This window comes from Sapajus apella, unplaced genomic scaffold (genome assembly GCF_009761245.1).
Source record: "Sapajus apella isolate SASKATOON/1434 unplaced genomic scaffold, GSC_monkey_1.0 scaffold47, whole genome shotgun sequence".
NCBI classification, from domain to species: domain Eukaryota; kingdom Metazoa; phylum Chordata; class Mammalia; order Primates; family Cebidae; genus Sapajus; species Sapajus apella.
The window spans coordinates 12,003,722-12,030,920 of NW_022436987.1; the positions used below are offsets into that span (position 1 = coordinate 12,003,722).

At 44.6% G+C, this 27,199-nt stretch overlaps 1 protein-coding gene and 1 pseudogene across 13 annotated transcripts in view; both read right to left on the bottom strand.

Annotated features, from left to right (window-relative positions):
* Positions 1-27,199, bottom strand: part of PLEKHA7 (pleckstrin homology domain containing A7) — a 241,234-nt gene that overhangs the window by 58,662 nt on the left and 155,373 nt on the right. For 11 of the 12 annotated variants that reach the window (XM_032241060.1, XM_032241058.1, XM_032241055.1 and 8 more), the window contains 5 exons: positions 25,419-25,530; positions 24,524-24,628; positions 16,869-16,941; positions 15,834-15,934; positions 6,704-6,879 (listed from right to left, as the gene is read on the bottom strand). In XM_032241060.1, coding sequence (XP_032096951.1) covers positions 6,704-6,879; positions 15,834-15,934; positions 16,869-16,941; positions 24,524-24,628; positions 25,419-25,530 — 567 coding nt within the window. Of the gene's footprint in view, positions 1-6,703; positions 6,880-15,833; positions 15,935-16,868; positions 16,942-24,523; positions 24,629-25,418; positions 25,531-26,309; positions 26,899-27,199 lie in introns of those variants that run through there. The other variant, XM_032241061.1, reaches the window with a different exon arrangement.
* LOC116525268 lies at positions 21,138-22,955 on the bottom strand (annotated as a pseudogene). Its single transcript, XR_004257645.1, has one exon. The product of XR_004257645.1 is annotated as a ribosomal L1 domain-containing protein 1 pseudogene (transcript).

Genomic DNA, 27,199 nt, shown 5'->3' on the forward strand with positions numbered 1-27,199 from the left:
GTAGGGACCAGGCCCATGCAGCGTTTCCAAAGACTTGCTAAGGAAATTGGACTTTATTCTAATGGTGACTCTACTACAAGTTTCTTTAGTCCCAAGACAGTGCTGCAGCTACACCAGAGAATACAGAGGTTAGGAAATTGAGAAAAAAGATGAATTGTTTTCTGATATGTCCTCCTACCTGAGTCACTTATCAGTTTTGTGAGGTGTAAATTCCAAATAACCTCCTTACTTAGTGCTTTAGCTTATTAGAGAGGAAAAAAATCCTTAGACAAGATAGAAAAGGCAGTATTATGGGGGAAATTGGTAAGACAGATTTCAAGGAGGCTGCAGAGAATCAAAAACCAGTGTCTACAGCCTGGCCAGGGGAAGAATATGGACATGGGGCAGAAGAAAATGACCAGGGGAGGCAGAGAGCAGGCCCTGACAGCAGAGCAGGATATTCCTTACAGCATGTGGCATGGTGTGGGGTCCCAAAAATACTGGAATTTATGTCTATCATGGAGCTCTGGAGCCTATGTAGCAAATAGAAGACAAAAGTCAGAGGTGTAGGCTAGCGTGGTGGCTTACATCTGTAATCCCAACACTTTGGGAGGTTGAGGTGGGTGGATCACTTGAGCCCAGGAGTTCGAGGCCAGCGTGGGCATCATGGTAAAACCTCATCTCTACAAAAAAATACAAAACATGAGCCAGGCAGAGTGGCACATGCCTGTAGTCCTAGATATTTGGGAGGCTGGGGTGGAAGGTTCATTTGAGCCCGGGAGGCAGAGGTTGCAGTAAGCCGAGATCATGCCACTGCACTCTGGCCTGGGTGACAGTGAGGCTCTGTCTCAAAAAATAAATAAATAAATAGGAAAAAAGAAAAAAGTCAGAGGTGCAGTGAGGGCTCTTATCTCTGCTCCTGGGCCAGAAAAATAGGAAGACGCTGGAGGAAGTGGGATCTGAAGACAGGACGGGGAAACTGTTGAACAACTCATACTGCTAGGAGATGAGTACATCCTGGCAGAGTGGAGAGTGCAATTTGTTCATAGGAGACTCATCATTGAGATCTAGGAATTAATGATGAAACGAGAAGGGGGTAAAGAGAAAAGGGCTGAAAATATTGTCAAACCAGATCCTATGGAAGTCCATATAGCTGATGGGGAGCACCTACTATGTCTCAGGCACTATACTAAGTAAGCACTTGATACATTTGTTTAATTTAATCCTTGTAGCAAGTCTATGAACTGGGAAAAATCAAGGTTTCAAAAGCATGCATAATTTGCACAATATAACACAGCTAGAAAGTAGTAGAGCAGGGATTCGAACCCAGGTCAATCTGATTTCAGAGACTAAGCATGGGGAGAAGACATGTAAGGCAAAAGAAATAGGTATAGTAGGAAGTGAGGGATAAATCAACCGGCCTGGACATTGATTGTTGATGTCCTCTTTACCCTGTCCCAGTAAGCCATTTCTGCCCATGGTCCTCTGCCCACAGAGCCCTAACACTTCCTTGAGAATCCACACCACCTTGCCTTTAGTCCTCAGGGCCTACATAGGGCTCCACCTCTGGTTCTCAGATGTGAAGCATGTGTTTCAGGCCTCTGCGATCAACATTATGTAGTTCCTGGCCACAGGAGATGGTTGAGGACATCAATGCAACCTAAATGTGTCTAATCGGTATGAATCTCAGAGCTTCTGGACCAGACTCTGGCTCTTTGCTACTGGATTTTAACCTTGATGACATGAGTTTGGGACTACTGCAGCTATCTTGCCACCAGGTCCTAGATGTGCCAGGGACCTCCTCGTGAAGCTCAAGACTGAATTCAGCACACAGGTGGGAGGAGCCCAGAGTCTGAGAATATGGCTTCTAGTGATACTGTCTAAGCCTTGAACCCCATTGTTTCCAAACCCAGATCTTGAGCTTTTCAGTGACATGAACCCATAAATTCCCTCATTTTAAAGGTAAATTTCTCTGTAGTTTCTGTCATGTGCAATTAACAGTCTTAATATATGCCACCACTAATAAAGGAAGCATCTGCCTGTATGAATAAAGAGAGAAGCCTCTGGGTGAGAATCCCAGAGGGAGCGAATGAAATGCTACTGTTGCGGCCACCCACTTACAGAGATGGAGCTTTTCTAATGGAAAACACCAGACTGGAGGAGAGGCAAGATTTAGTCTGTCTGACGAATAATTTTAACCAACCAAATGTCTGAACATCTTATTCGAGAAAAATAGAACATTTAATAAGTCTGTATTTGCTTGGCTGACAATGTCAGCTCTCAGAAACTTACAGATAAATGCTATTATGTCTTTGTTGTGACTCAGAAGCTGGAAAATGTGTGTTTTTTATTTTGTTTTAGTTTTCGTTTTTGTTTTTTTTACGAAGTCTCACTCTGCTGCCCAAGCTGGAGTGCAGTGGTGTGATTTTGGCTCACTGAAACCTCTGCCTCCTGGGTTCAAGTGATTCCCCTGCCTCAGCCTTCCAAGTAGCTGGGATTACTGGCTCCCACCACCACACCCAGCTAATTTTTATATTTTTAGTAGAGATGGGGTTTCACCATGTTGGTCGGGCTGGTCTCAAACTCCTAACCTCAGGTGATCCAGCTGTCTCGGCCTTCCAAAGTGCTGGGATTACAGGCATGAGTCACTATACCTGGCCTATGTTTTTTATTTTTAAAGGGAAGAAACCTTGGGCAAACATGATCATGGAGTTTTAAGTTTATTAAGAGCACAATAAGATAAATCTCAAAGTCAGAGAAAAGCTAGGGATGATACAATGGCCGGAGACCAGGGAAAGGGGAGGAGCCCTTCCAACACCAAAATCTGATGCTAAAAAATACCAAATCTCAGCTGTCTAAATTAATCCTCAAGGGTTCTGGCAAGACATTATTTATCAATCATGTACTTTTTTCCCATAAAGTCCAATCTCATTCTGAAATTCTCTCTTACCTAGCATCCTAGTCAGCCACAATGAATTGAACAAAGTTGGGACACGAGAAGAAGCCCATTTGCCATCTCTAGCCTAACAACACAGGGAACTCCTGGAGCTCAAATTATAAAAGGATGTGTACAAGAAGTGGAAGGTGGGGCACAAATTCATTGTGGAATGGGCCCACATGAACAATGGCAGAAAGAATAAAGTCTAGCAGAGGCTGAGGTTTGTTTATTTAAAGTAAAAACAAAAACAAAATTTCCATTTTTAAATGAATGAAAATAAAGGAGGACTTTAAAAAAGAGAGAGAGAGATGTAGTTGTCTCTGCTTAGGGAAGATGACCCAGAATATATAGAGAAGGCAGAATTCTCCAGCTTCTGGGTTTAGTTCCACATCTTCATTAGGAGAAATGATCTTCACCAGGAAAAAGAGAACAACTTGGTTAAGAGAGCCTCAGAGTCCATGATGGGGAGGAAGAAAGGGAAGCCCTCCTCTCCTGTAGCTGAGCTCCAGACCCAGCTATCAGTGGTGCCCCAGGGACATAAGGGAAATTGGGATCGAGAAACCTTTGGGTGATCTCTGAGGAATCAAAGGCAAGGGGGAAAAGGCCAGAATGTTAGAAACTGGCAAACAGCATCCTGACTTTCAAAGAAGAGGAAAAACAAATTCCATAGCCTATTATCGACCTCTGCAAGAGGCTAAGCAGCAGTGTTAACCTGGCAGATTTCAGAGTACACAGGAAAGTAGACAGCAAGAAAGGGCAAAAAACTCAGTATAAAAATGGATGGCAGATGGGTACAGGCAATTTACTTAATAGAAAATACACGTGGCCATTGAGCTGGGCATGGTGGCTGGTGAATGACATCTCAGCTACTCAGGAGGCTGAGCCAGGAGGATTGCTTGAGGCAAGGAATTCAAGACCAGACCGGGTAACATAGTGAGCCTCTGTCTCTACAAAAATTTTAAAAAATAGCCAGGTATGATGTGGTGGCCCATAACTGAGGTCTCAGCTACTAGGGAGGCTGAAGTGGGAGGACTGCTTGAGCCCAGGAGTTCGAGGCTACAGTGAGCTATGTTCACACCACTGCACTCCAGCCAGGGTGATAGAGTGAGACTCCGTGTCTTAAAAAAAAAAAAAAAGTGAACAATAAATATAAAATATCCTCATCATCATGGAAATATACATTAAATTAAGATAATCAGATGCTATTTATGTAGCAGGCCATATAAAATTAAAAGACATCAACTATTGGCAAAGATATGGGGAAATGACACATTCACTAGTGGAATACATAACTTTCTTTAAAGGGCAATTTGGCGGTATTAATTAAAATTAAAAATGTATTGTACTTTTACCCAGCAATCTGAAAGACTCACACATGCAGAGGCTTGTAGAAGGTTAATACAAAAATTTTAAATACAGTTTTAAAAATTACACTACAGTACATCTACACTATGAAATACCATATGAGTAAAAGTTAAAGGTGATTCATACATATTGATACTGAATGATCTTTAAGATGTCATTATTCATGCTTTCAGAAAGCACAGATAAACACATATTTCTATAAGTGCATATGCGTATATAAATGAATACAGAATAGTTAAAAGCCAATTAACCTGACAATAGAGATTACCTTGGGAAGGTGATTTGGGATATCTTTGTCTTTAGTTTTTGTATTTTTATACTTAGACTGTTTTCATTCATTATATGGTTAAATATATATTTAATAATTGTATATATTTATATATGTACATATGTATATATCCACACATATACACAGTCGGCCCTCTGTATCCAGGGTTTCACATCCATGGATTCAACCAACCACAAATTTAAAATATTTAGAGGGAAAAAAAGGATGATTGTGTCTGTACTGAACACATACGGACTTCTTGTCATTTTTTCCTAAACAATACAGTATAATAGCTATTTACATAGCATTTACATTGTATTAGGTATTATATGCAACCTTGTAATCTAGAAATGATTTAAAGTATGTGCATAGGTTATATGCAAATATACTATTTTATATAAGGAACTCTGAGTATTTTGGTATCTGTGGGGCTTTTTGGAACCAGTCCTCCATGGATACCAAGGAATCACTAGATACATATACTGTAAACATATATATAGTAAAAGAATGAAAAATAAAGACCAGGAAACAGTGACTGTTGGGGACTAGTGTGTGCACTAGGAGTAAGATGTGTCAAATCTACCCAGTTTCCTTCTCCTGGGGTGACAAGGGAAATGCCAACCACACTGTGAACTGATACCCGCAGGCTACTGGCAAAGCCTTTCTTATCATTATTACAGAAACAATAAAAAAAATGCAGACTGGATGACAATGCTAGAAGCAGAGCCAAAACTGACTTAGTTACTGATTCAGGGTCCATGGGGAAACTCCTAGGGCAGTCTTCGATCCTGTTCTGTTCAACATCTTCATGCGTTCATTCTTCTAATATCTCACTTACTCATTCACCAGACATTTAAGAGCTTACTCTCAAATGTGTCAGATGTTGTGCATTGAGATATAAAGATGGGCTGGGCATGGTGGCTCATACCTGTAATCCCAGCACTTTGGGAGGCTGAGGCAGGTAGATCACCTGAGGTCAGGAACTTGAGACCAGCCTGACCAACATGGTGACACCGGAATACAAAAAATAAGCCTGACGTGGTAGCAGGTGCCTGTAATCCCAGCTACTCAGGAGGCTGCGGCAGGAGAAACCCAGGAGGCAGAAATTGCAGTGAGCCGAGATTGCGCTATTGCACTCCAGCCTGGGCAACAAGAGCGAGACTCCGTCTCAAAAAAAAAAAAAGATATAAAGATAATTTCTGCTTTGAGCCTAGGATCCTGAAAAATAGACAGAAGGGGGAATCAAACCCAGTGTGAAAAATGCTCAGTCTGAAGTGTTATGGGAGCTCCAGAGGGTAGGGCCTGACCATACCCTGGCCTCTTGATGGAGATCACTATTTATACCTCTATTTATATTTCATGAGGTGTGTATGCTTCATGAAAGGTATCATAAAGCTAAAAAATACCAAGAATTCCAAAAACCACATATATATGAGGTAGAAAATATTCAAAAGCTAAACATCCCGGTACAATCCATTTCCAGTCACTAAAAAGTTCTACCCTTAGGTTACAAGAGAATACGCTTGAGTTTTGAGGCCTCACTCAAAGAACACTGTCAAAGAGCAAGGTGTCAGGATAGGAAGCAATGGGCCCAATGTGAGATGAAGACCAGATAAAGGGATACCCAGACTTTTTCAGGGTCACTCTGATCTCTCTCTCTGAGCCCTCGACTCCATTCATAATCCTCCTGTTTTCTCTCAGGGAATCACCTACAGCCAACAGAGCCAGCAATTTCAAGGTCTCTGATTATATGGTTAGTTGGACTATTTGAGGGAGGGAGTAAGTAGAAGATCGCTCCCAGGTCAGCTCCCAGCCACATGGCAGTTAGTCTGTAGCAGATTTTTGGTTTGCAAGACCTTTCTTGCCTGTCCTCTCCCCACTCCCCAGTTTGGTGCCCCAAGGTTGTCCCTTCCACCACCCTTGAGAAAAACCATGAAGTACACATATGCCAGTTTCCATGGCTGTGGATCCCAGGCTGTCATTTCACCCTTTCAGGACTTAGTGTTTTTGTTTAATGAAGAACATTAACAAAGAGAGGGCAGTGCTTAATACAAATGAGTGAATGGTGGAATTTCAGGCACCCAGGAGGACCTATCTGGGTCCTAGTCCTAGTGTAGGAGGTGCTCTGGCAGGGACCCTCCATCAGGACTAACCTCTTCAGTGATGATCGAGACAGCACCTGTGCAGCCTGGTTCATGGCCCTGACCCAAGCATTCATGTCCTCCTGGGTGTCGGCACTGAAGTAGTAGGTCCTCATGCCCGACTGCTCGGCCTGAGAGCCTGCTGTGGAGCTGTTATAGATGAGCGCTCGCATCCCCGTGTGCACAGCCTGCAGCATGAAGACAGAAACGCAGGTCAGAGGGAGGTCATCACATATTTCCTTTCTAGGAGCAAAAGCAAGGAGGCACTCTGGCCCTTCCAGACTGAAATCCCGAGCACCACCCAGCTTGTTTCCACACCTAGAAAACATCACAGGCTAGATTCCTCTTTCTTAGTGCAGCCAGGTCCACTGACAGCTGTGTCTGTTTCCCCATAGTAAAAGCCCTGCAGCTGTACCTGTTTCCTATTTACCTTTCTCCTGCTTTTGGGGTTGGGAATGTGCACAAAGTCAAGGCTTATGTGAGAAACAGGCTTTTCAGAAAACCCTCATTTCATAGAGACAGACTCTTGCGAATCCCTGTTCTGGTTTTTCTGAAGCCTGTGATTTCTGCTTTGGCTACAATCAGACAAGAATTGACTTAAAACTGGCTGCATCAACAGGTGGCTTGATGTGAATGTTCACTGTGTTTCACTGCTTAGGCATGACGTGTGACGTGTGTTCCTCAAAGAAGCTGCTGTTTTGTCTCTCCAAAAGAGGCACTACCAGATATGAGGGCAATCTGGCTGCAACAGCTGTCACCCCATTGATCGCCAGGGTTGATTCAGCTGATCTGGCCAGCTAGGCAGCTGCACACTCAGTTGAAGAGGAAGACCATCCCCGATAGAGGAGGATGGCCTTCAGTCAAGGGTATACAGGTAGCTGAGCTCCCCTGCTAGAACAAGCTCTCAAAAGAGCACTACAGAGGTGGACAGAGCTGACCAACAGTTACCTAAATATTCTTGCAAACCTACTGTGTCCTTTTGCCTCAAGGTACTTTCACATGTATCCTTGCAAAAAAATCTGGAAAAAAGGTACTCAGAATGACCACTGAAAAATGACTGGGATGACACCAGTTTTTCCCCTTGTGCTCTGATAAAGCAGAGACCCATCTTTTAAATTTGCTAGGAACAATCTCATCAAATATATATAGGAAGATGGTGTGAAAAGAGAAAGATTTACTGAGTACCTACTGTGTGTCTCCTAGGTACTTCCACAACTTTAATCTCGTAATCTTAATAGCCTTGAGAAGTGGAGACAGAATCTCTGTTTTACAGATAGCAAACGAAGCTCTGATATGTTAAGTAACTTTCCCAGATTTCCACACCTGGTAACAGATTCTTCACAGCACTTACCATTACCTGGTGCTATTTATTACCTGCTTATCATCTGTCTCCTTTCTCTACAAATATAAGCTCCAAGAAAGTAGAAATTTTGCTATTTTATTCACTAGTCTATCCTCAGGAACAGTGCCTGGCACATAGTAGGTGCTCGATAAACATTTGCTGAAAGAATGAAGAATTGGAGTCCAGGTCTAACTCCCAAGTCCAGGCTTCTCTGTATATTGCTCCCAGGTTCTATCCAGAAGTGAAGGTGATTATCCAAATAACTGGTTCCATACTCTGAATCCAGCATGAAAGGCAGACCCCATGCAAGGACCAGGCAGAGAAAACAAAATGAGAACCAATGATAAGCTGGACAATGACATGATTCTGGAATCACTAATAGTCATGGATGAAAACATGTCAGATGAACTTCCAGCATTTACTTCTCCTCCCTACCCTCTTAATATCCAGATCCAAAATGCATAGTAAATATAGGTCTGCTTCTGGCATTTACATATCTGAGTCCATCCAGCTCAGGGCTAAGGGAATCTAGGCAAACTTGGCCTGCAGCCAAGGATCCCTATAGTGGCTGAAGCAAACCTGATATCCTTCCTTAGCTTGTATAAGGTGTCATTCACTATTACAGGAAGGATTCTATTTTAAGCAAGTTGGAAATGTGCCAGTAAGAGAACAGAATAAGGCCAGACGCAGTGGCTTACACTTCTAATCCCAGCACTTTGGGAAGCTGAGGCAGGTAGAACACCTGAAGTCAGGAGTTCAAGACCAGCCTGAGCAACATGGTGAAACCCCGTCTCTACTAAAAATATAAAAATTAGCTAGGTGTGGTGGCGTGTGCCTGAATTCCCAGCTACTCAGGAGGCTGAGGCATGAGAATCACTTGGACCCAGCAGGTGGGGCTTGCAGTGAGTTGAGATTGCGCCACTGCACTCCAGCCTGGGTGACAGAGTGAGACTTCATCTCAAAAAAAAAAAAAAAGGAAAAAAAGAACAGAATAAGAAGGAATCTGTGCATGTCTTACTGAAAATCAGCAGAAATTCTTGGAAAACATCCTCTGGACAACGACCCCATGAGATCTCTGACACGCTCACCCAGGCATTTGTGCCTAGTCATAGAGGGTACTGGGACAGGTGCCTATCCCACTAGACACAAGCATAGGGAGCCCTCCAAGGTACAATAAAGACAGTAGATTCCTGCTGTACAAAACTTCATGGAGTCAGCCTTGTCCAGGAAATTAACATGGGACATGCCTCAAACATGCAGACATGGGTTTGCATGTCTGTTTGCAAATGAGCCTTGAGTGTTACATCCACCATTATGAAGGAGTTACACATGATTGCAAATAAAACCCTGGTCACTAATCAAACAAGCAGGTGCTGTGCCCAGCTGCTCTTGACTCTGAAAAACAGATTCCAACTGCATTCTGCCTGTGTGAGGGCATATTAGATGGATTAACTGTGAAGGTAAGAAGTACAGGGAGTTTCCTTTTCATCTGGCCAAGTGACCCAAGTCCAAAGTGTCCTGAGCCTAGGAAGACGTCATAACCCAGATGATGTGAATCTTCTCACATAGTTGAATTTCTCCCTCTTCTCAATTCAGAAATGCTGTTTTCTCTGCTCTTTGCTTTCCCGTTAACATAATCCTACGAAGCAACTTTGTATAACTGAATAGAAAACAGGCTATGCCTAAAGGAAATCAGGATGTGAGCGAAGAAGAGTTTACCTCAAAGACATGAGGCCCCTAGGACATGGTATTCTCCTGGCTCTTGGACCTTAGTTTTAGACACAACACTGGTAAAGGAGCCAGAATCCTCATGGCTCAAGCCCCCAACAGCAGCCTTTAGAATAGAGAAACCTCAGTGGAAAATATAGGAGTACCCAAAAGGCCAGGGCCCATCAACTGGCTGGCTTATTCTGGAACTTGTTCAACAACAATGAACCATTTATTATTTACTATGGGTAAGGCACCCTACCAAAGTTGGAGGGACAGCCTTAAACAACGCCATTACAGTTTATAGCCACATAGAAGAGAAAGACCACGGAGAAGTAACTCCAGCTGTAGGAAATGCCATCAAGAAGGGCAGGATGCTGTGAGGAGGATAACGAGGGAGCTCAGCCTGACCCCTGGGGAACTGACATTGCAGCTAACTTCTGCACTATAGGTAGTCATTTAAGTAATAGCAGAGAGGAGCTGGGCAGCACCCCATGGACATGAGCACACAGTGTATTCATCTTCAAGGATGAGGCCAGCATAGCTGGCACAGAGGAATGGAGGGGAAAATAGCATGAAGGAAGGCTGCCTAAGTTGGCAGGGCCAGACCACCAGAGCCTTACAGATCATGTAGGATTTTGTCTTCATGAAAGAGCAATGAGAAACAGTTAGAGGTTTTTTCATTTTTCTGAGACAAGGTCTTGCTCGGTTGCCCAGGCTGGAGTACAGTGGCACCATCTTGGCTCACTGCAATCTTCGCCTCCTGAGCTCAAGCGATCCCCCCACCCCAGCCTCCTGAGTAGCTTGTACTACAAGAGCACACCATCAAACACGATTAATTTTGTATTTTTTGTAGAGATGCGGTTTCGCCATGTTGTCCAAGTTGGTCTTGAACTCCTGGGTTCAAGGGATCCACCCACCTTGGCTTCCCAAAGTGCTGAGATTACAGGCATGAGCCACTGCACCCAGCCTTATTTAAAGGGCTTAAGCTGGGGAATGATGTGATGAGGTTTTGTTTGGAAAGATCACTCTGGCTGCAGTACGCAGAGAGGTTCAAGCAAGCAGGAACGTTTGAGGAGAGATGGGTCAGGAGGCTACTACGGGAGCACAGGTGAGAGATGGTGGTGGAGGCAGAGAAGTGGAGGAGCAGACAGGATCTGGAGAGAACTTGCAGGTAATATCTGCAGGCCTTGGTAATGGACTGGATATGAGGAGAGGGAACAGCAGGTATAAAGGATGAGTCTCAAGTTTACAACTTACAACTTGCAGAATTAGTGGTGCCCATTTATTGAGATTAAGAAAAGAGACCAGGCATGGTAGCTCACACCTGTAATCCCAGCACTTTGGGAGGCCAAGACAGGAGGTCAGGAGTTCAAGACCAGCCTGGCCAATTGGCAAAACCTCATCTCTATAAAAAATACAAAAATTAGCTGGGTGTGGTGGTGGGCATCAGTATTCCCTGCTACTCGGTGGCTGAGGCAGGAGAATTGCTTGAACCCGGGAGGCAGAGGTTGCAGTGAGTGGAGATTGTGCCACTGCACTCCAGCCTGGGTGACAGAGTGAGACTCTGTCTCAAAAAGAAAAGAAAAGGAACTTCTCATGTCCAATCTTTAGGCTGACTACAAGCAGCATAGTGAAAAGGGTAAGAACTTGGGCTCTTGGAATCAGCCCGAGGTCCAAGGTGGACTTTGCCTCTTGTCCACTGGGTAACTCTGGGCAAATTACTCAACCTCCTCATCCCTTTGTTTCTTCATCTTTAAAATAGGACCACGGCTAAAAGTAGCATTTACCCTATAAGGCCATGTGAGGATGAAATGAGACAATACATATACAGTGCTTAGAGCACAGCCTGGCATTTGTGAGGCTCAAAGGTGTCAGTGGATGCTACTGAAGGTGCCGTCACTTGAGCAACTTAGGGAGGTTGGCTGAAAGAGCATTCTAGAAACTTTAAGACTCTTCTTCCTCCCCCCCCATCACAAATTTAAAGGTGACTAAATACAAAATACAAGTAAGCCTGAACTCACCATATCTTTGGAAGTATAAGCATTGTCATTGACCACAATTCCCATTACACGTGACTGCTCCCTATGGTCCCTGCCTACAGGATGGGACTAGCAGAACTAGCTGATGAACTAGTTTTCCCGGTGAAAGGTCTGGGTGGGTGAATCAACCATTTACAGTGCAGTGATACAGAGCTGTGGAAGTAGAGAAGAAGGGTACTTCACCTGTCGACAGGGCTCAGAGAAGGCTTCCCAGAGAAGGTGACCCTGAGCAGAAAACTGAAGGACAAGTAAGAGTTGGGTAAAGGACATCCCAGTCTGTGGCTGAAGTAAGTAAAGGGCTACAGGCAAGAAATATGCTGGGGCCTTAAGCAACTGTATATGGCTAGAGGAAAGACAAGACAGGAGTGGCTAAAAATGTGGCTGTAGAGATAAGCTGAGACTTGTGAATCCAGATTGGCTTTATTGGCCAAGCATGGTGGCTCCTGCCTGTAATCTCAGCACTTTGGGAGATTAGAGACCTGGCCAACATGGTAAAACCTCATCTTTACTAAAAATAAAAATAAAAAATTAGTTGGGGATGGTGGTGGGCACCTGTAATCCCAGCTGCTCGGGAGGCTGAGGCAGGAGAATTGCCTGAACCCGGGAGGCAAAGGTTGCAGTGATGAGCCAGTATCACACCACTTACTCCAGCCTGGGTGACAGAGAGAAACTCTGTCTCAAAAAAAGAAAAGAAAAGGAAAATTAAAAAATGATTGGCTTTATCCTGAAAGCAGCGGGGAACCACTGAAGGGCTTATGGTGAGAATACAATCTGAACATGGGTGCAACTTAGAAACAATGTGGAGGAGGAACTGGAGGCTGCAGAGGAGTTCCCAGGCTGAATCAGTGACAGCCAACACTTACAGAGCACTTAATATATACTAGGTCCTGCTCTATAGTGTGCTCCCCAGGGGAGGGATGGTGGTGGCCAAGACAGAACAGTGGCAGCAGGGGTGGAAAGGAAGACATGAACTTGGCAGATATGCAAAGAACAAAATCGAAAGGACAGAGAAAAAGGCAGCTCTTTCTTGTTGTCTTCTCATCCTCTAATAATACACATGCTGATGCAAACTTGAGAATATAAAACCTACAAAGGCCAGGATTTTGTCCTGTTCATTGCTGTATCCCTAGTATACTATCCAATAGACTATCAGAGCATGCAACAGAAGTTTATCAAATAGAACTACATAAGTGAAAAACCATGCCTCTTGGCACGTATTCAGAATCTAGAGCAGGAACCTTAACATTTTTTGTGGCATGGACACTTTTGACAGTTTGATAAATCCTATGAACCTTTTTCAGAATGTTAAGCACACAAAATAAGGTAAATTTATTATACTGAAATATGGTTCTTAAAATATTTTTTAAATGTGTGGTATAGTGATGCAGGTGTTTGTTTACTAATGTACTGCATAATGTATCTGGTGGCAGATGTTATAATTATTGTGATTTTAAAATGGTGATGAGCATAAATGAGATTTCAAGGTATCTACAACAACTGTAATGTGTTATGAAGGGATCTATGGTTTCTACTGGTAACCAAGTCACAGGTACTGCTGATACACATTGTGACCTGCTTTCTTAATTGAAAGAAATGTTATATTTTAGTTAAAGGTTAAAAAGTAGGCCAAGCACGGTAGATACTCTGAGCTATCTCAGACAAGATGCCCTAGCAACGGTATGAGAACTTCAGCTCTAGATACAGAGAAAGACCAACATCAAAGGCAGGTATCAGGGCCAAGTACAAAACACTGTGTATTCCTTGATATGCCCAAGAATATAGACCCTGAGCTGCACCCCCAGGGCATACCCTCTGGCCCCTAATAGCAGTATGCTGCAACCCAAATGAAAAGATAACTCTTTCAGACTCAGGAAACCATTGCCCTTTCTAGAGAACCATCTAAACACCACCAAATCTGTCTGTAGTAGCTTTTCACTGCTGTCAGATCCTGAGGACCTCAAAGACCTCCCCCGAACACACGAAGCCTTCTGCCTCCCAGATAAAAGATTTAGGGAACACTCTTCGTGAAGTCTTTCTAAGAAAAATGTTAAGAAAAGGAAAATCTAAGACAGATTAAAGATGTTTGCCTAGAATCTATTTTCACACCTCCAATGAAGTGTTAAGATAACATATATATAGTTATGACATGTTACTTTGAGGATATGCCAAATGTTGTTCCCAAAACATCACATACGACATCACTATCCCAATTGTTTGCCCAACTGGGCAGTGCTCCACTCTAGAAAGCAGAGTTTTCTAAGGAAGATTTTTCAGGCCATAAAGAGGAGTCTGAAAACCACTGAACAAAATGTTTTCAGAGCCAGGAATAAGTTTCTAAAATGATACAATAAATGTGAATTCAAACCACCTTCTACCTCCTGGGTTGTCTGTATAGCCAATGACCAAGATAAAACATGGAAGAAAAAGCAAGGAAGAAGAGAAAATAATACAAGGTGGGAGCCCTGTAATAAACCTGAAAGAGAACAGAATTCAGGGCCAAGTTCTGCCTATGTCATCTTTCAGCTTTGTGACTTTGAGCAAGTTTCTTAAGCTTTCACATCTTTCCCTCACCATGAGCATTAAATGAGGTTACATGTATAAAAGTACTTCCCAAATCTTAAAATGTCAAAGATGTAAGGCAACAGTATTCCATGCAACAGGATGCAGAGCACTATCCCAGAATCACCAACCCATAGCAATTCTGGAGTGACACTCAGTAGCATCACTCAAGGGAAAGAGAGGGACAACTCAAACCTGTTGATGAGCAAAGCCAAAGCATCAGCTCAGTTCTGTGCCTCCTTAGGAAGGAAAGATAAAAGGAAGAGGAAACCGACTTTCTAACCACTGGCACCACCATGGACGCCAGATCAAGGTGCTGATGCAGACCCTCACTTTGCAAGCCCCTCACAGATGAAGGACCGGCTGCTAACACCATGGACACCACGGACCAACACTTGCCTTTAACACTTCCAGAGAACTTCCAAGATAAGTACAAGGTGTCTTACCTTGTACTTTCCCATGGTCCTTCATCTGTGGCTAGAAAGCATGATTTCTGTTCAATCTCTGCTTTACTACCTACTGTCTAGTACTCATCTTGTACCCCTAACATGGAAATGGCCAAGCAACAAATGCAGTAGGGGCAGGAGCCCCTACTCCAGCTTGAAGTGTATGACATTGCCTCATATCTTGAGCAAGAGAGGGCTGTGCCCTGTGGCGACTGGCACCAAGGGCTGCTTCCTTCAGTGCTCTCTAGGACTTGCACCTCAACTGCTATTAAAGTGGATCTTCAATCCGCCCCACCCTTCCCTTCCCTGGGGGACCCAAGATCTTAACACCTGCAGTAAAGGAATCTGTGGAGGCCACCAACGGAGAAGACCTCAGGATTCCCCATGTTTGAGCCTAAACATATCTTCCAAGAGCCTCCACACCTGACCTCACAGGTTCTACAGGGCAAAACTGCCACTAATTATCATAGCCTCACGCAGCCCAAATGGTACAGTCACAAAACAAGTAGCAAAGGGGTTTTACTGGTAAAGGGATCTGCCTGGAAATCTTCAATGATCCAGAAGATAAACCAAATTTTATTCTAATTGCTTTTCAGCAAGATAAACAAAGTGGACAAACCTGACAGCCTCTTCAACACGCAGGGCCCTAACCCTCAATGCGAGTTTTCATAATACAATGGACATAAAACCATTACAAGGGGTCACCAGTTGCACAAAATGGCTGGATGGTATTTAGGCTGCTGAGTATGGTGATAAGATAACTCAAGAAGGGCTTTGACAGGTAACCACAAGACTGGCAGCGACAGGAAGGAGGGGTCTGAGTACTTGAATATGGCTGGGTGACTCCAAAGCTTAGATTCAAATGACAGTACTGGTCATGTGATATTATTCTTGTTTAAGTAACTTGTAGCTTGGTTAACCTGAATTTGAGACTCTCTAGCTTAACTTCTTCCCCCTCCCGACCAAAGCAATTGCTTTTACAAAGGCATTTTGAGAACACAGTTTCTTTAGACAGAACAGCTGCATTAGAGGTGTACAGGCAGTACCTTAAAGGAGTATTTGCGGCTTATGCGATCCTCAGGGGCCACAGGCGAGATCACGTAGCTGGGCAAGGGAATGCTCCCAAGGACTGCTTCTTCTCGGCTGTCTTTGAATGGAAAAACACATCAGAACAACCTTCTGGGCACCTTTCCTGGGCTCATCCATCCCAATGCTTCCAGAACTTCACCCATGCTGTTTCTTCCCCTTGTAATGTCCATCCTTCCCTGACCCACACACAGGCAAAGCTCTACCCATTCTTTTTTTTTTTTTTTTTTTTTGAGACGGAGTTTCGCTGTTGTTGCCCAGACTGGAGTGCAATGGCATGATCTCGGCTCACCGCAACCTCCGCCTCCTGGGTTCAAGCAATTCTCCTGCTTCAGCCTCCCGAGTAGCTGGGACTACAGGCACGCACCATCATGCCCAGCTAATTTTTGTATTTTTAGTAGAGACGGGGTTTCACCTTGTTGACCAGGATGGTCTCAATCTCTTGACCTCGTGATCCACCCGCCTCAGCCTCCCAAAGTGCTGGGATTACAGGCTTGAGCCACTGCGCCCGGCCTCTACCCATTCTTAAAAGCCTATCTCTTCTCTCTCTTCTAAGAAGCCTCCTCAGATTCTCCAATGGTGAAATTCACTTCTCAGTCCCCATGAACTGTTTTGAAAGCACCAACCGCAGTCTAGTCTTATCTTAAAAGTAAGCCCTTTCTCTACATTTTGAGACTTCCTTCTCAATACCATACCCAAAACTTTATGTTCTGGGGCTCCATAGAAGCTCAGACAGCCAATTCAATTCACCAGTTGCCCATCCAACATCCAATAAATCCAGATGACAGGTTACCAAATACAATCAATGATCACACTTCTCATCTCTCTAGAGTACATCACTCTGAATCTTGAGATCCTAAGTAGCAGGCAAACTGGATTCTATTTATTTTAACCCAACAGATTAAACTTCCTGTGTTAGGACTGGTAAAGCTGAAGTCACCAACCATCCACAAACTGAACACTTTGGCAGGTTAATAGACTACTTGTTAGCTCACCTTTATAGTAAAATAAGCAGTAATCGGCAAGCACAAACCACCTCCTTTTCCACAGCCTCATCCCAGAACTGTCCTGCAAAGCAAAGAAAACTAGTCAGAGTACTCTCTGGGCACACTGTTGTCCCCTTTCAAGATGCACAGCCTAATTCCAGAACCAAATATTTGCCCATATTCACTTTCTTTTAATAAATTACTGTTTTATTGAAGAGGTAGTCTTTGAATAGAACATTAGAACTTAGATTAAATGATGGTTTATTCTAAGGAAACAGGGTTTTTGTCTCCTAGAAACAAACCAATGTATAATATTATAAGTCACTTTTCTAGAAAGTAAATTAAGAAAGGAATCAGCTCTTAACAAGAAGTTTCTTTGTTGTTGTTTCTTATTTAGGTAGCTATGCTATAAAATATCTTCATTGATGTTGACTGGAAAACTGAATTTACATAGTACTGAAAAGAGTTTAAGTGAATTAAGTGAGGCAAAGTTCTCATTAGATTATGCTCAGCTCTGTGCCATATAGGATGGATTCTGCTGTTATGTTTTCCTTCCATTCAATAGAAAAGGATTTGGATTCTCTTTGCTATCAAATTGTCTCATAACAAAAATCTGTCTTTACTCATATGAAATGTAAATGTTTGTATTTATCAATAATATTTTAAATAACTGTGAATATTTTTTAAAAACATGGCCAAGGCAGGAAAACAGAATGTTTCAGGGTTAGTTTTCTCTCAAACCTAGGAAAACCCCAGAGCATCTTTTAGTTTTAGAGATGGCTCTGTAATCACAGTGTTTTGAGAGGCTGACACAGGAAGATCGTCTGAGGCCAGGAATTCTAGACCAGCCTGGGCAACATAGCAATACCCCATATTTACCAAAAAAAAAAAAAAAAAAAATAGTTTTTCTGTTTTTTGTTTTTGTTTTTGTTTTTTTTTTGAGGTGGAGTCTTGCTCTTGTTGCCCAGGCTGGAATGCAATAGCACAGTCTCAGCTCATTGCAACCTCTGCCTCCTGGGTTCAAGCAATTCTCCTGCCTCAGCCTCCCAAGTAGCTGGAATTACAAGCACTTGCCACCAACCCCAGCTAATTTTTGTATTTTTAGTGGAGATGAGTTTTCACCATGTTGGCCAGACTGATCTCAAACTCCTGACCTCATGATCCACCCACCTTGGCCTCCCAAAGTGCTGGGATTACAGGCGTGAGGCACCACACCTGGCCACAAATTTTTCTTTTTTTTTACTTTCAGTACAGTGCTCATTAGTCAACGCTTTATCATAAAATAGGCTTTATGTTAGATGATAATACCAGCATCTTGTTCAAGAAATTAAAGCCAGCTTCTTCAACAGAGAACATTATTAGAATGAAACTAGATGCAGGAACAGGAAAGTAAAGACCTGTGTCATATTCAACAAGACTCAACTACAGGGCAAAGAATCACATAGTGTTGCAAAATCTTGAATTGCCTAGATGATAGGATTACAAAAACTACACAGCTATTGCTGGAAAATTATGTCATGCAGAGAAGAGACTGACATGATTATGTATGTGGGTTTGTCCCAAACAAATCAGATCTTGGAGTAAGTGAAACAAGTCTATCTAACCAGCTACTCATAGAACCTAGTTTCTATGGAAAACAAATCAATTAAGCTAAACTCCCACATTTCAAATGTATATTCATCTATAGAAGCCCAAAAGGACAGCGGGATTACAAATAATTTTACATTTTAGAGGCTTTCATAATTTGAAAAGTTAACCTTACAAATTTGTGTTACTAAAATGCAAAAGCAGGCCGGGCGTGGTGGCTCACACCTATAATCCCAGCACTTTGGGAGGCCGAGCGGGGTGGATCACAAGGTCAAGAGATCGAGACCATCCTGGTCAACAAGGTGAAACCCCGTCTCTACTAAAAATACAAAATTAGCTGGGCATGGTGGCGTGTGCCTGTAATCCCAGCTACTTGGGAGGCTGAGGCAGGACAATTGCTTGAACCCAGGAGGTAGAGGTTGCGGTGAGCCGAGATTGCGCCATTGCACTCCAGCCTGGGTAACAACAGTGAAACTCCGTCTCAAAAAAAAAAAAAGGCAAAATCAGGTTGGCATGGTGCCTCATGGCTGTAATCTGAGCATTTAGGGGAGGCTGAGGTGGGAGGATCACTTGAGCCTAGGAGTTTGAGACCAGTCTGGGGAATATAGGGAAAACCTCTCTCTACAAAAGATATAAAAATTGGCCAGGTGTGATGGCATGCCCCGGTAGTTACAGCTACTTGGGAGGCTGAGATGGGAGGATTGCCTTGAGCCTATGAAATTGAGACTGAAGCTGATGGCACTACTGCCCTCCAGCCTGGGCAACAGAGTAGGACCATCTCCCCCACTGCCCAGACTCCTCTAACTTGAGGGAGACCTACACATCTGTTTTCTTTCTTTTTACAGTTTTGCTCTGCTGCCCAGGCTGGAATGCAGTAGTGCGATCTCTAGCTCACTGCAACCTCCACCTCCTGGGTTCAAGTGATTCTTTTGCTTCAGCCTCCCAAGTAGCTGGGATTACAGGTGCCTGTCCCCCTGCCCAGCTAGTTTTGTATTTTTAGTAGAGATGGGTTTCACCATGTTAACCAGGCTGGTCTTGGAACTCCTGGCCTCAAGTGATCTGCCTGCCTTGGCTGGGATTACAGATGCAAGCCACCATGCCCAACATCTTTTTTTTGGAAACGGAGCCGGGACTCTGTCTCTTTCTTGCCCAGATTGGAGTGCAGGGTCATGATCATGACTCACTACAGCCTTTACCACCCAGGGTTCAAGAAATCCTCCCATCTCATCCTCCCAAGTAGCTGGGACCACAGGCACATGCCACCACACCCAGCTAATTCTTGGTAGAGATGAGGTTTTCCATGTTGCCCAGAATGGTCTCAAACTCTGGGGGTCAAGCAATCCACCCAGCCTCCCAAAGTGCTCGGATCACAGATGTGAGCCAAGACACCCGACACCCACATGATCTTTGAAAGCATGCCCCACTTCAGCCTTTTGCATGCAAGCACATTTCTGCACTGCAGTGAATCTATGACTTAGTATGGATGCATACCCATTCACAACCAGTGAAAGGCTGAGTGCCTAAAAAATTGTTTACTGCCTCAGAATATACTTGACAATTGTGCAAATAATAATAGTCTACTCTTGACTGGACGGGGTGGCTCATGCCTGTAATCCCAGCACTTTGGGAGGCTGAGGAGGGCACATCTCCTGAGGTCAAGTTCGAGACCAGCCTGACCAGCATGGAAAAACCCCATCTCTACTAAAAACACAAAATTAGCTGGGAATGGAGGCTCATGCCTGTAATCCCAGCTACTCGGGAGGCTGAAGCAGGAGAATCATTTGCACCCAGGAGGCAGAGCTTGTCATGAGCCGAGATTGTGCCATTGAACTCCAGCCTGGGCAACAAGAGTGAAATTCTGCCAAAAAAAGAAAAAAAAAAAAAAAGTCTACTCTCCCAAGTTTCCTTAGAGTTGTCATACATAAGCAAATCTGTATGGACTGAGGAGTAACGTGGAAGAGGAGAAGGCTTATGGAAGATAAATCATGTTCTTGCCTCCTGTAGGTAGGTTTCAATTCAGTAGCTGTATAAATGACTCCATGTTAATTTCCCTTCCCATATGCATGCTCATCCAGTGACTTATAAGGTTAGACCAACAGGCTCAGCATGAGGGCCAAGAAACTCGTGTTTCTCCTAAATTCAGCAGCTGATTCTCGTGCATCGAGGCTCTCACTGGGCCACTTTGGGAATGAAGACAAAGGAGTGTGATGGAGTCCATGTGATGGTTGAGTAGATGAGGAAAAGGGTCACATCAGAGACCTCGAGTCAGACTCACGTGATACAGAAAGCCAACAGTATGTATACTCAGAAGCAAAGCAATGCTATGCTTTTTTTTTTTCTGAGACAGTCTCACACTGTCACCCAGGCTGGAGGACAGCGGTATGATCATGGCTCACTGCAGCCTTGACTTCCTGTGCTCACTTGATCTTTCCACCTCAGCCTCCTGAGTAGCTGGGAGCACAGGTACATGCCACCATTTTTTTTTTTTCTTTTGTAGAAATGGGATTTCATATGTTGCCCAGGCTGGTCCCAAACTCCTGGGCTCAAATAATACTCCCACCTTGGCTTCCCAAAGTTCTTAGAGAAGCACTCTATATTTCTTCTATTATGTTAACAAACACAAAGAAGGACAATTTAAAAATAGATTACTATACCCAGGAACATATGTCAGAATTACCTATGGAAGTTTTTAAAAAATCTTTAAGTCTAGGCCCGACGCTTGGAGAAGGCTGCCAATGGAGTCAGGACCTGAGTATTTCTAATAAGCTCTGAGGGCAGCTCTGAGGTTCCCTTCTGGTTGAATCACTGATTTTAGGTTGACTGGGGCACTATGGTTTTTTGGGGCAGTTTTTGGGGGGGTGTGGGAAGCTTTTCTTGAAGATTTACTAGGAGTGGTGAGGAACTTGGCCTCTGGCTTTTTAGGAGTCTGTCTCACATCTTTTTTTTCCCAGCGAAGGATTATTTTCCTTCACTGCCTCTTCTTTGATTTTTGGCTTCTTCCATGGGCCTTTCCCTGGGGTCTCAGACTCTGCAGCTTTTGGGATCTCAGATGCTGGCAAGGCCTTTCTTTTCTTCCCACGAGGTGTGCTGGGAATAGGACTCTTTGTTGGAGACTTCTTTCCTGTGGCATGTTTTTGAATCTCCATATTCTCCTTAGCTGGAGTCTTTCCTATTGGTACCAGCTGTGGAATTTCGTCTTCGGGGTCATGTGCCACTTGAACTTGGGCTTTTCCTTTACCAGACCTTTTCTTCCCATGCTCTGGGGTCTGCTCCTTCTTCGATTCAGATGTCTCCACTGTAGCGTCCCCACTTTCAGGTGCCACGGTGTCTTTACTAAGGGCTGATGCAGGCTTGTTAGCCTGCTGTTTATTGTTTCTGATTTTGTTGCTCTCCTTTTGTTTTTCATGATTTCTTTCTCTTCATTTTTTCCTTGCCTCTTCTTTCTTCTTATTAAGCATAGATTTTTTGGTGGCTTCATCCCAATTGCTGACAAATGAGGAAAAGATGGGAAAAGCAGTCGATTTCTCAGTGTTCACAAACAGGAGTTTCACGCTCTCCCACTTCTCCGGCAATTTTTCTGAAAGTCCTTTGGTGACAGCAACAATGTTTTCAATGATGTGCTCAATCTGCATTCCAATGTGACCGATGCGTATAGCACTGCAAGAACCACTTTTAGAAATGTTTAAGACTGTTCCACCTATACAGTCATTGATCTCTCTTGATAAATTCTTGGACAGAGGGTTTACAGATACCGGAACTTTGTTTCTTTGATAGAATTGTCTCCCAATGAGTGAGGGTAAGAGCCCCCTAATTCTGGCATCAGTAAGGAAGAAGTCAAACGTGCTCAGAAGGCGGAGTATGGCTTCAAAGGGTTTATATTCCTTCTTTAGACTTTGGAAGGGGATAATCTGAGAAATGGTTTTAATTCCATGCTTGTTTAAAAGCTTTCTATAGAACTGTTCTGTCTTTTCAGGAGTTGAATTGGGTTCGTCCTTCATAAATAAACAGATATCTTCTAAATCCGATCGAGTACCATGAGGTAAGGGCAATCTGACCCTCAGTTCTTTACTTGGAATTTTCCATAATACCACCATTAAAAATAAATTTTCATTCTCATTCAAAAGCAACCCATAATCGTTCTTCCTGGACTTGCAATGTGTCAAGAGAGTGTCCAATGCCTTTCTAACCTGCTCTTTGTCCAGCTGTTTCCATGCTGTCGGGACAGCTGGAGTTGAGGTGGAGGTTGCAGTCACGGCTGAAGATGGCAGCAGCGTGGAGGCCGAGTCCTCCATTTTGCTTTCACCTCGTGAAGGTGTGCGTGCGGAACCCCACTACTTACTTCTGAGGTGCAAGCGTGAGCCACTTTTTTTTTTTTTATTTAAAAAATAAGAGATGGCTGTTAAATTGTCTTCCTTCTGTAGAAGTTTTTGACAAGCTTGAAAAAAAAATCTGACAATTTCTAAACTGACATACAACATGAGGATTTTTCCTCCTTCACTTACTAAAATGCTAAAAGCAAATTTAACTTGATGATTTCAACTACTTAACAATTTTATCTTCTGCAAATCAACCAGATGATATCTAATGTCTTCACACATGATATTTGTTTTCTTTGGAGGTCTTAACTATGCTCCTATGCCTGGTTCAAATATCACTTCCTCCAGGAAGCCTTTCTGGACCCCACCCCTTCCCCCCGCTGTCTCCCGCCCCAGTATAGCTACACTCTCTGTTGAGTGTCCACAGCACACAGATCCCTGTTATGGTTACAGACAGCCAGTGGGCCTGGGCTGCTAAGTGCTGGCAATTACTTACAAATCCTTCCCTCTCTCTCCATATGTCAAAGAAGCATCCTTTGCTTAATGGGGACAGGGATGCAAATGGAAGAAGTCAGAGGGTTAAATGACTCAAGTGAGAAAAAGAGATGGGCAAGAGAGGGAGGACAGGGCTGTGAGGGGCAAGTGGGAGCAAGAGAGGGTGGTACTAGGAGTGTCCAACAGAAGAGGCCAGGAGCTGTTACAGCTGCCATGGGGCCAGAGATGTGAAGGAAGATTTTAAGAGCACTTTTGGGATTTCTCCTGTGTGCTATGCAATGTAATGCCCTCCTGTTCTTCCCACAAAGCTTCACCAAAACTTACATCGCTGCTCTGGTATTTTTGGATGCTATGCTAGGTAAGAGACAGGGCTGGGTGACAATGTGACATGTGAGAGATGTGCTATCTTCTTCTCCTGGTAGCTGATGAGTTCCTCGAGGGCAGGAACCACGTTACTTTCCCTTGGTGCTTGCTCTTAGCAACTTAGGACATGGCAGGCACTTTGCAGAATAGATGAATGAATGAATGACTGGCAAGGAGAAAAGGAGGGCAAGAGAGACAGGGTCTCTAGGTCTGGGAACTCACAACCTAGCCATGAACAGAGGACCCGAGGCAGATCAATTGACAGTGGGGATTGCAATGAAGGATGGCCTCAGCCTACAGAACCGACAGAGCTTCCTGACTGAGCACAAGTCAGGGAAGGAGAATCTGGTGATAGTGCCGAGGTGTCTAACCTGAGTGCCTGGGAGAATGGTGTACCATTACTAAGATCCAGAAAAAGCAGCCTCAGGGAAATGGCGGGCCAGGGTGGTGAGGAGATAATGAGCTGAGTTCGGCTTATTTGGAATTTGAGATGCTAGGTGGATATGTATGCTAGACAAAGGGGAGAAGAAAAGATGAATTTTTTCAGCCAAATAATGACAAAGACTCTTTGACATCAGGAAGGCAAGGCTGGTGGAGGACTGGCAGGAAGGCTGGATTCATGTTGACGCACCCACACTGTGGCCTGGGCCCCAGGGCAGCCAACAGCACCAGGGGCCAAAGTGGTCAAATGGGTTTTGGGAGAGAAGCTGTAACCATTGAGCAGATAGTCCACTCACAAGAACAAGCAGCAAATAACGCAGCACAGCAGGTAGAATCCAGCTGCCTCAGACAAACTCAGGAACAGAAAGCTTATGCGCCTGTTCCTAGCTTCGTGGGGTCTAGGAAGGGAGAGAACTCAGCCACAGCCATTTCCTCCACCTCCTCACTCCTCAGGGTCCTCACCTGCTTGTGCAGCCAGCCCCTCACCACCACAGGAACGTTGGGGTTCCTCCGAATGGCCTGGTCTCTCTTCCCAAAGCTGTGGACTTTATTGCTGGACTTTATGATCTACAAAAAAGCAGATTGAACTCTAGCAGCAGGGAATTGAAGGTGGCACAAAAAAGCACTTGTATGTTAGGAGGACTGTCGGCTCTCTGCCTCACTCTAAACGGCAGCACCCTTTGATCAAAAGAACAGCCAGGAGACAGGGAACAGGTGTGCACATGGTCACAGCATTCTAATTAAAAGGCAAGCCTAAGACCTGGCAAACCTCCCAGCTGGGTCACAGAAAAAAAATTAAAAGAAAATTTTCAGTCAACTTTCAACAGCAGCTGTGGGCTCTAATATGTTCCATGGCTTTCCGAAGCAAAGCTAATTTTCGGTCACAGCTTTTTGCCAATGTCCAGATATTTACTCCTCCTATCTGGGTTCACCCTTCAGCACTCTCCTTCTCTCTGCAATGCTGGTTCTTTTCCCTGATCCTAGTGTTTTCTACACCTGCAGCACAAAAACTTCTGGGCACCCTTCCTCAGAGCCTCCTGTCTCCAAATCTCTCCAAGCTCTCTTTAACACACAGCTACATGTAAACAGAAACGTGGCCCTCCCAACCACGCAAGGAAAGTGAAGAACATGCTCCAGGAACTAGACATGGGTGCTGGGTCTGGCAGCGATCACCTGCTTTGTTGCACAAGGGACATACCCCTCTTGGCCGCAATTTCCTGATCTGTCATTTGGGGAGAACACTTCTTATGGGTCTCTGTCACAAAATTATAGTGAACATTAAATGGACTTCTGGTTACAAAGGGGCTTGGCAAAATATAAAAGAGGGGAAGGAAGGAACCAGTGGCCAGGAGCTCACCTTGGGTCCAGGCTTGGCCTCTAGGGTGGAGGCGGTCCCAGCCGTGGATGTTTCACTGACCATGCTGGACGGTCTTTGGTTTCTGTCCTGCTTCGACATATGTGGATTCGGCCTGTGGGGAAATACGGGATTCCAGTGAGTAAGAGCTGAGCTGCAGAGGAGGAAGCGCAGTAAGAATAGCTCCAGGTAGGAACTGCTTGCTGGGCCTTAGAACAACCCAGCCCTGATGGTTTGGAGGCTGCCTGACTTCAGACTGCAGCCAGAGGGCTGTGATGGCCAGTCTGCCCGTGTGCTTCAGGGAATTAAGAGGATGACAGATGGGCACATCTCCACAGCCTGACACCCCCAAAAAGGAGCACAGACTGTCATCCCTGCTGATGTCTGGAAGTCCACACACTCACTCTTAATCAGGTGTCTGTGACAACTGCCCCACCTGATGGGCACGCACAGATGCGCCACTCTTCTCAGCATGCAAGAGCAATCCATGCCCTCACACACACCTCCATTTCCCTGGCTCCCAAAAGAAGCTGTTTATAATTAGTAACAAGAAATCACTTGCGCACACAACCACACCCCCAGATACACACAGAGAATCCCTTGCATAAATGCCAGTGGGGCTTGTCTCCCAAAATAGACTACTCAACAAAGAGTCCTATTCTGGGAACACTCCATTTGCCCCAAAATACAGCTATCAGAGATATTAACCCTTTGTGCCAAGCCAGGAGAGCAGGAAAAAATGAAGTAAGCCTTGGGACCCAGTAAGACTCTATGGGGCTTCCCCATCAGCATCCCAGAAACATGGAGCTCCCACCAAGAAGCTGCCCTGGGAGGGCCAGCTCTCTGGGAGCATCTCAGTGCAACACTCAAGAGCCACTGAAAAGTCCTTCTCACCTGCCTCCACAGAGCCCCAGCATTTGCCAGTCTTTTAAGGCCGTAGGGACAAACGCCTTCACACAAATCCAGTACCTATCTCTGAACAGCTGGATACCTGTTGCCAAGACCCTGCTAAGTCCTTCCTCAAAGTGGAAGTTTCCAAGTTCTGTCCACTGCTCCAAGAGGCAATAGGATCCAGGTCACTGGAGACCAGGCAGACCACAGAGGCTCCTTGCCTGAAGAGTGAAGAAAATCTTTGGAGGCCTGGGCAAGAACCCTAAGGAGATGGAGCTGGAGGATCCGGGCAGGATGCAGCTGACACAGCAGCACTCTGAAAATCCTTCACAGGGCCACTTTTAGAGTGATGCAATAAGGGAAAATCCTAGTTTCCGCCGGGAAAATATGCTGTTTTCTTCTAAGACCCTGTTGCTCAAAAGATAAGCAATCCTTCCTGTGCCCTGAGACAGATCCCAATATCCAACACCACAAGGGAAGTTCTCTGCAGAAGTATCCTTAACTACTGCACTTTCCAAGCAATGCCAGCAGCAGGACCACCGTAGCAGCCACCAGCGTCCCAAAGGGCTGGGCCCTGTGGGATGCTTGGCAGCCGGAGATGCAAGTCCTACCAGGCAGAAAGAGCACTGGCTCCTTATCAGCTCAGACACTCACTCCAGATTCCCCGCCCCCGGCCTCCAACCCAGCCAGACTTTTGTTGCTGCTCCCCACTCGGAGGGAGAAATGTCACCATACTTGCTGCTGGCAGAGGCTGTATGCAGCAAGATACTCGCCGATCAGGGGCAGAAAGGGGCTCCCAGAGGCTGCTTTGTCCACCCTCTTTCTCCAGACAGAACTATGTCCAAAATATCCTGGAACCAGGATGGTCTCGCCTGACTTCCGGAGGTTGAGAC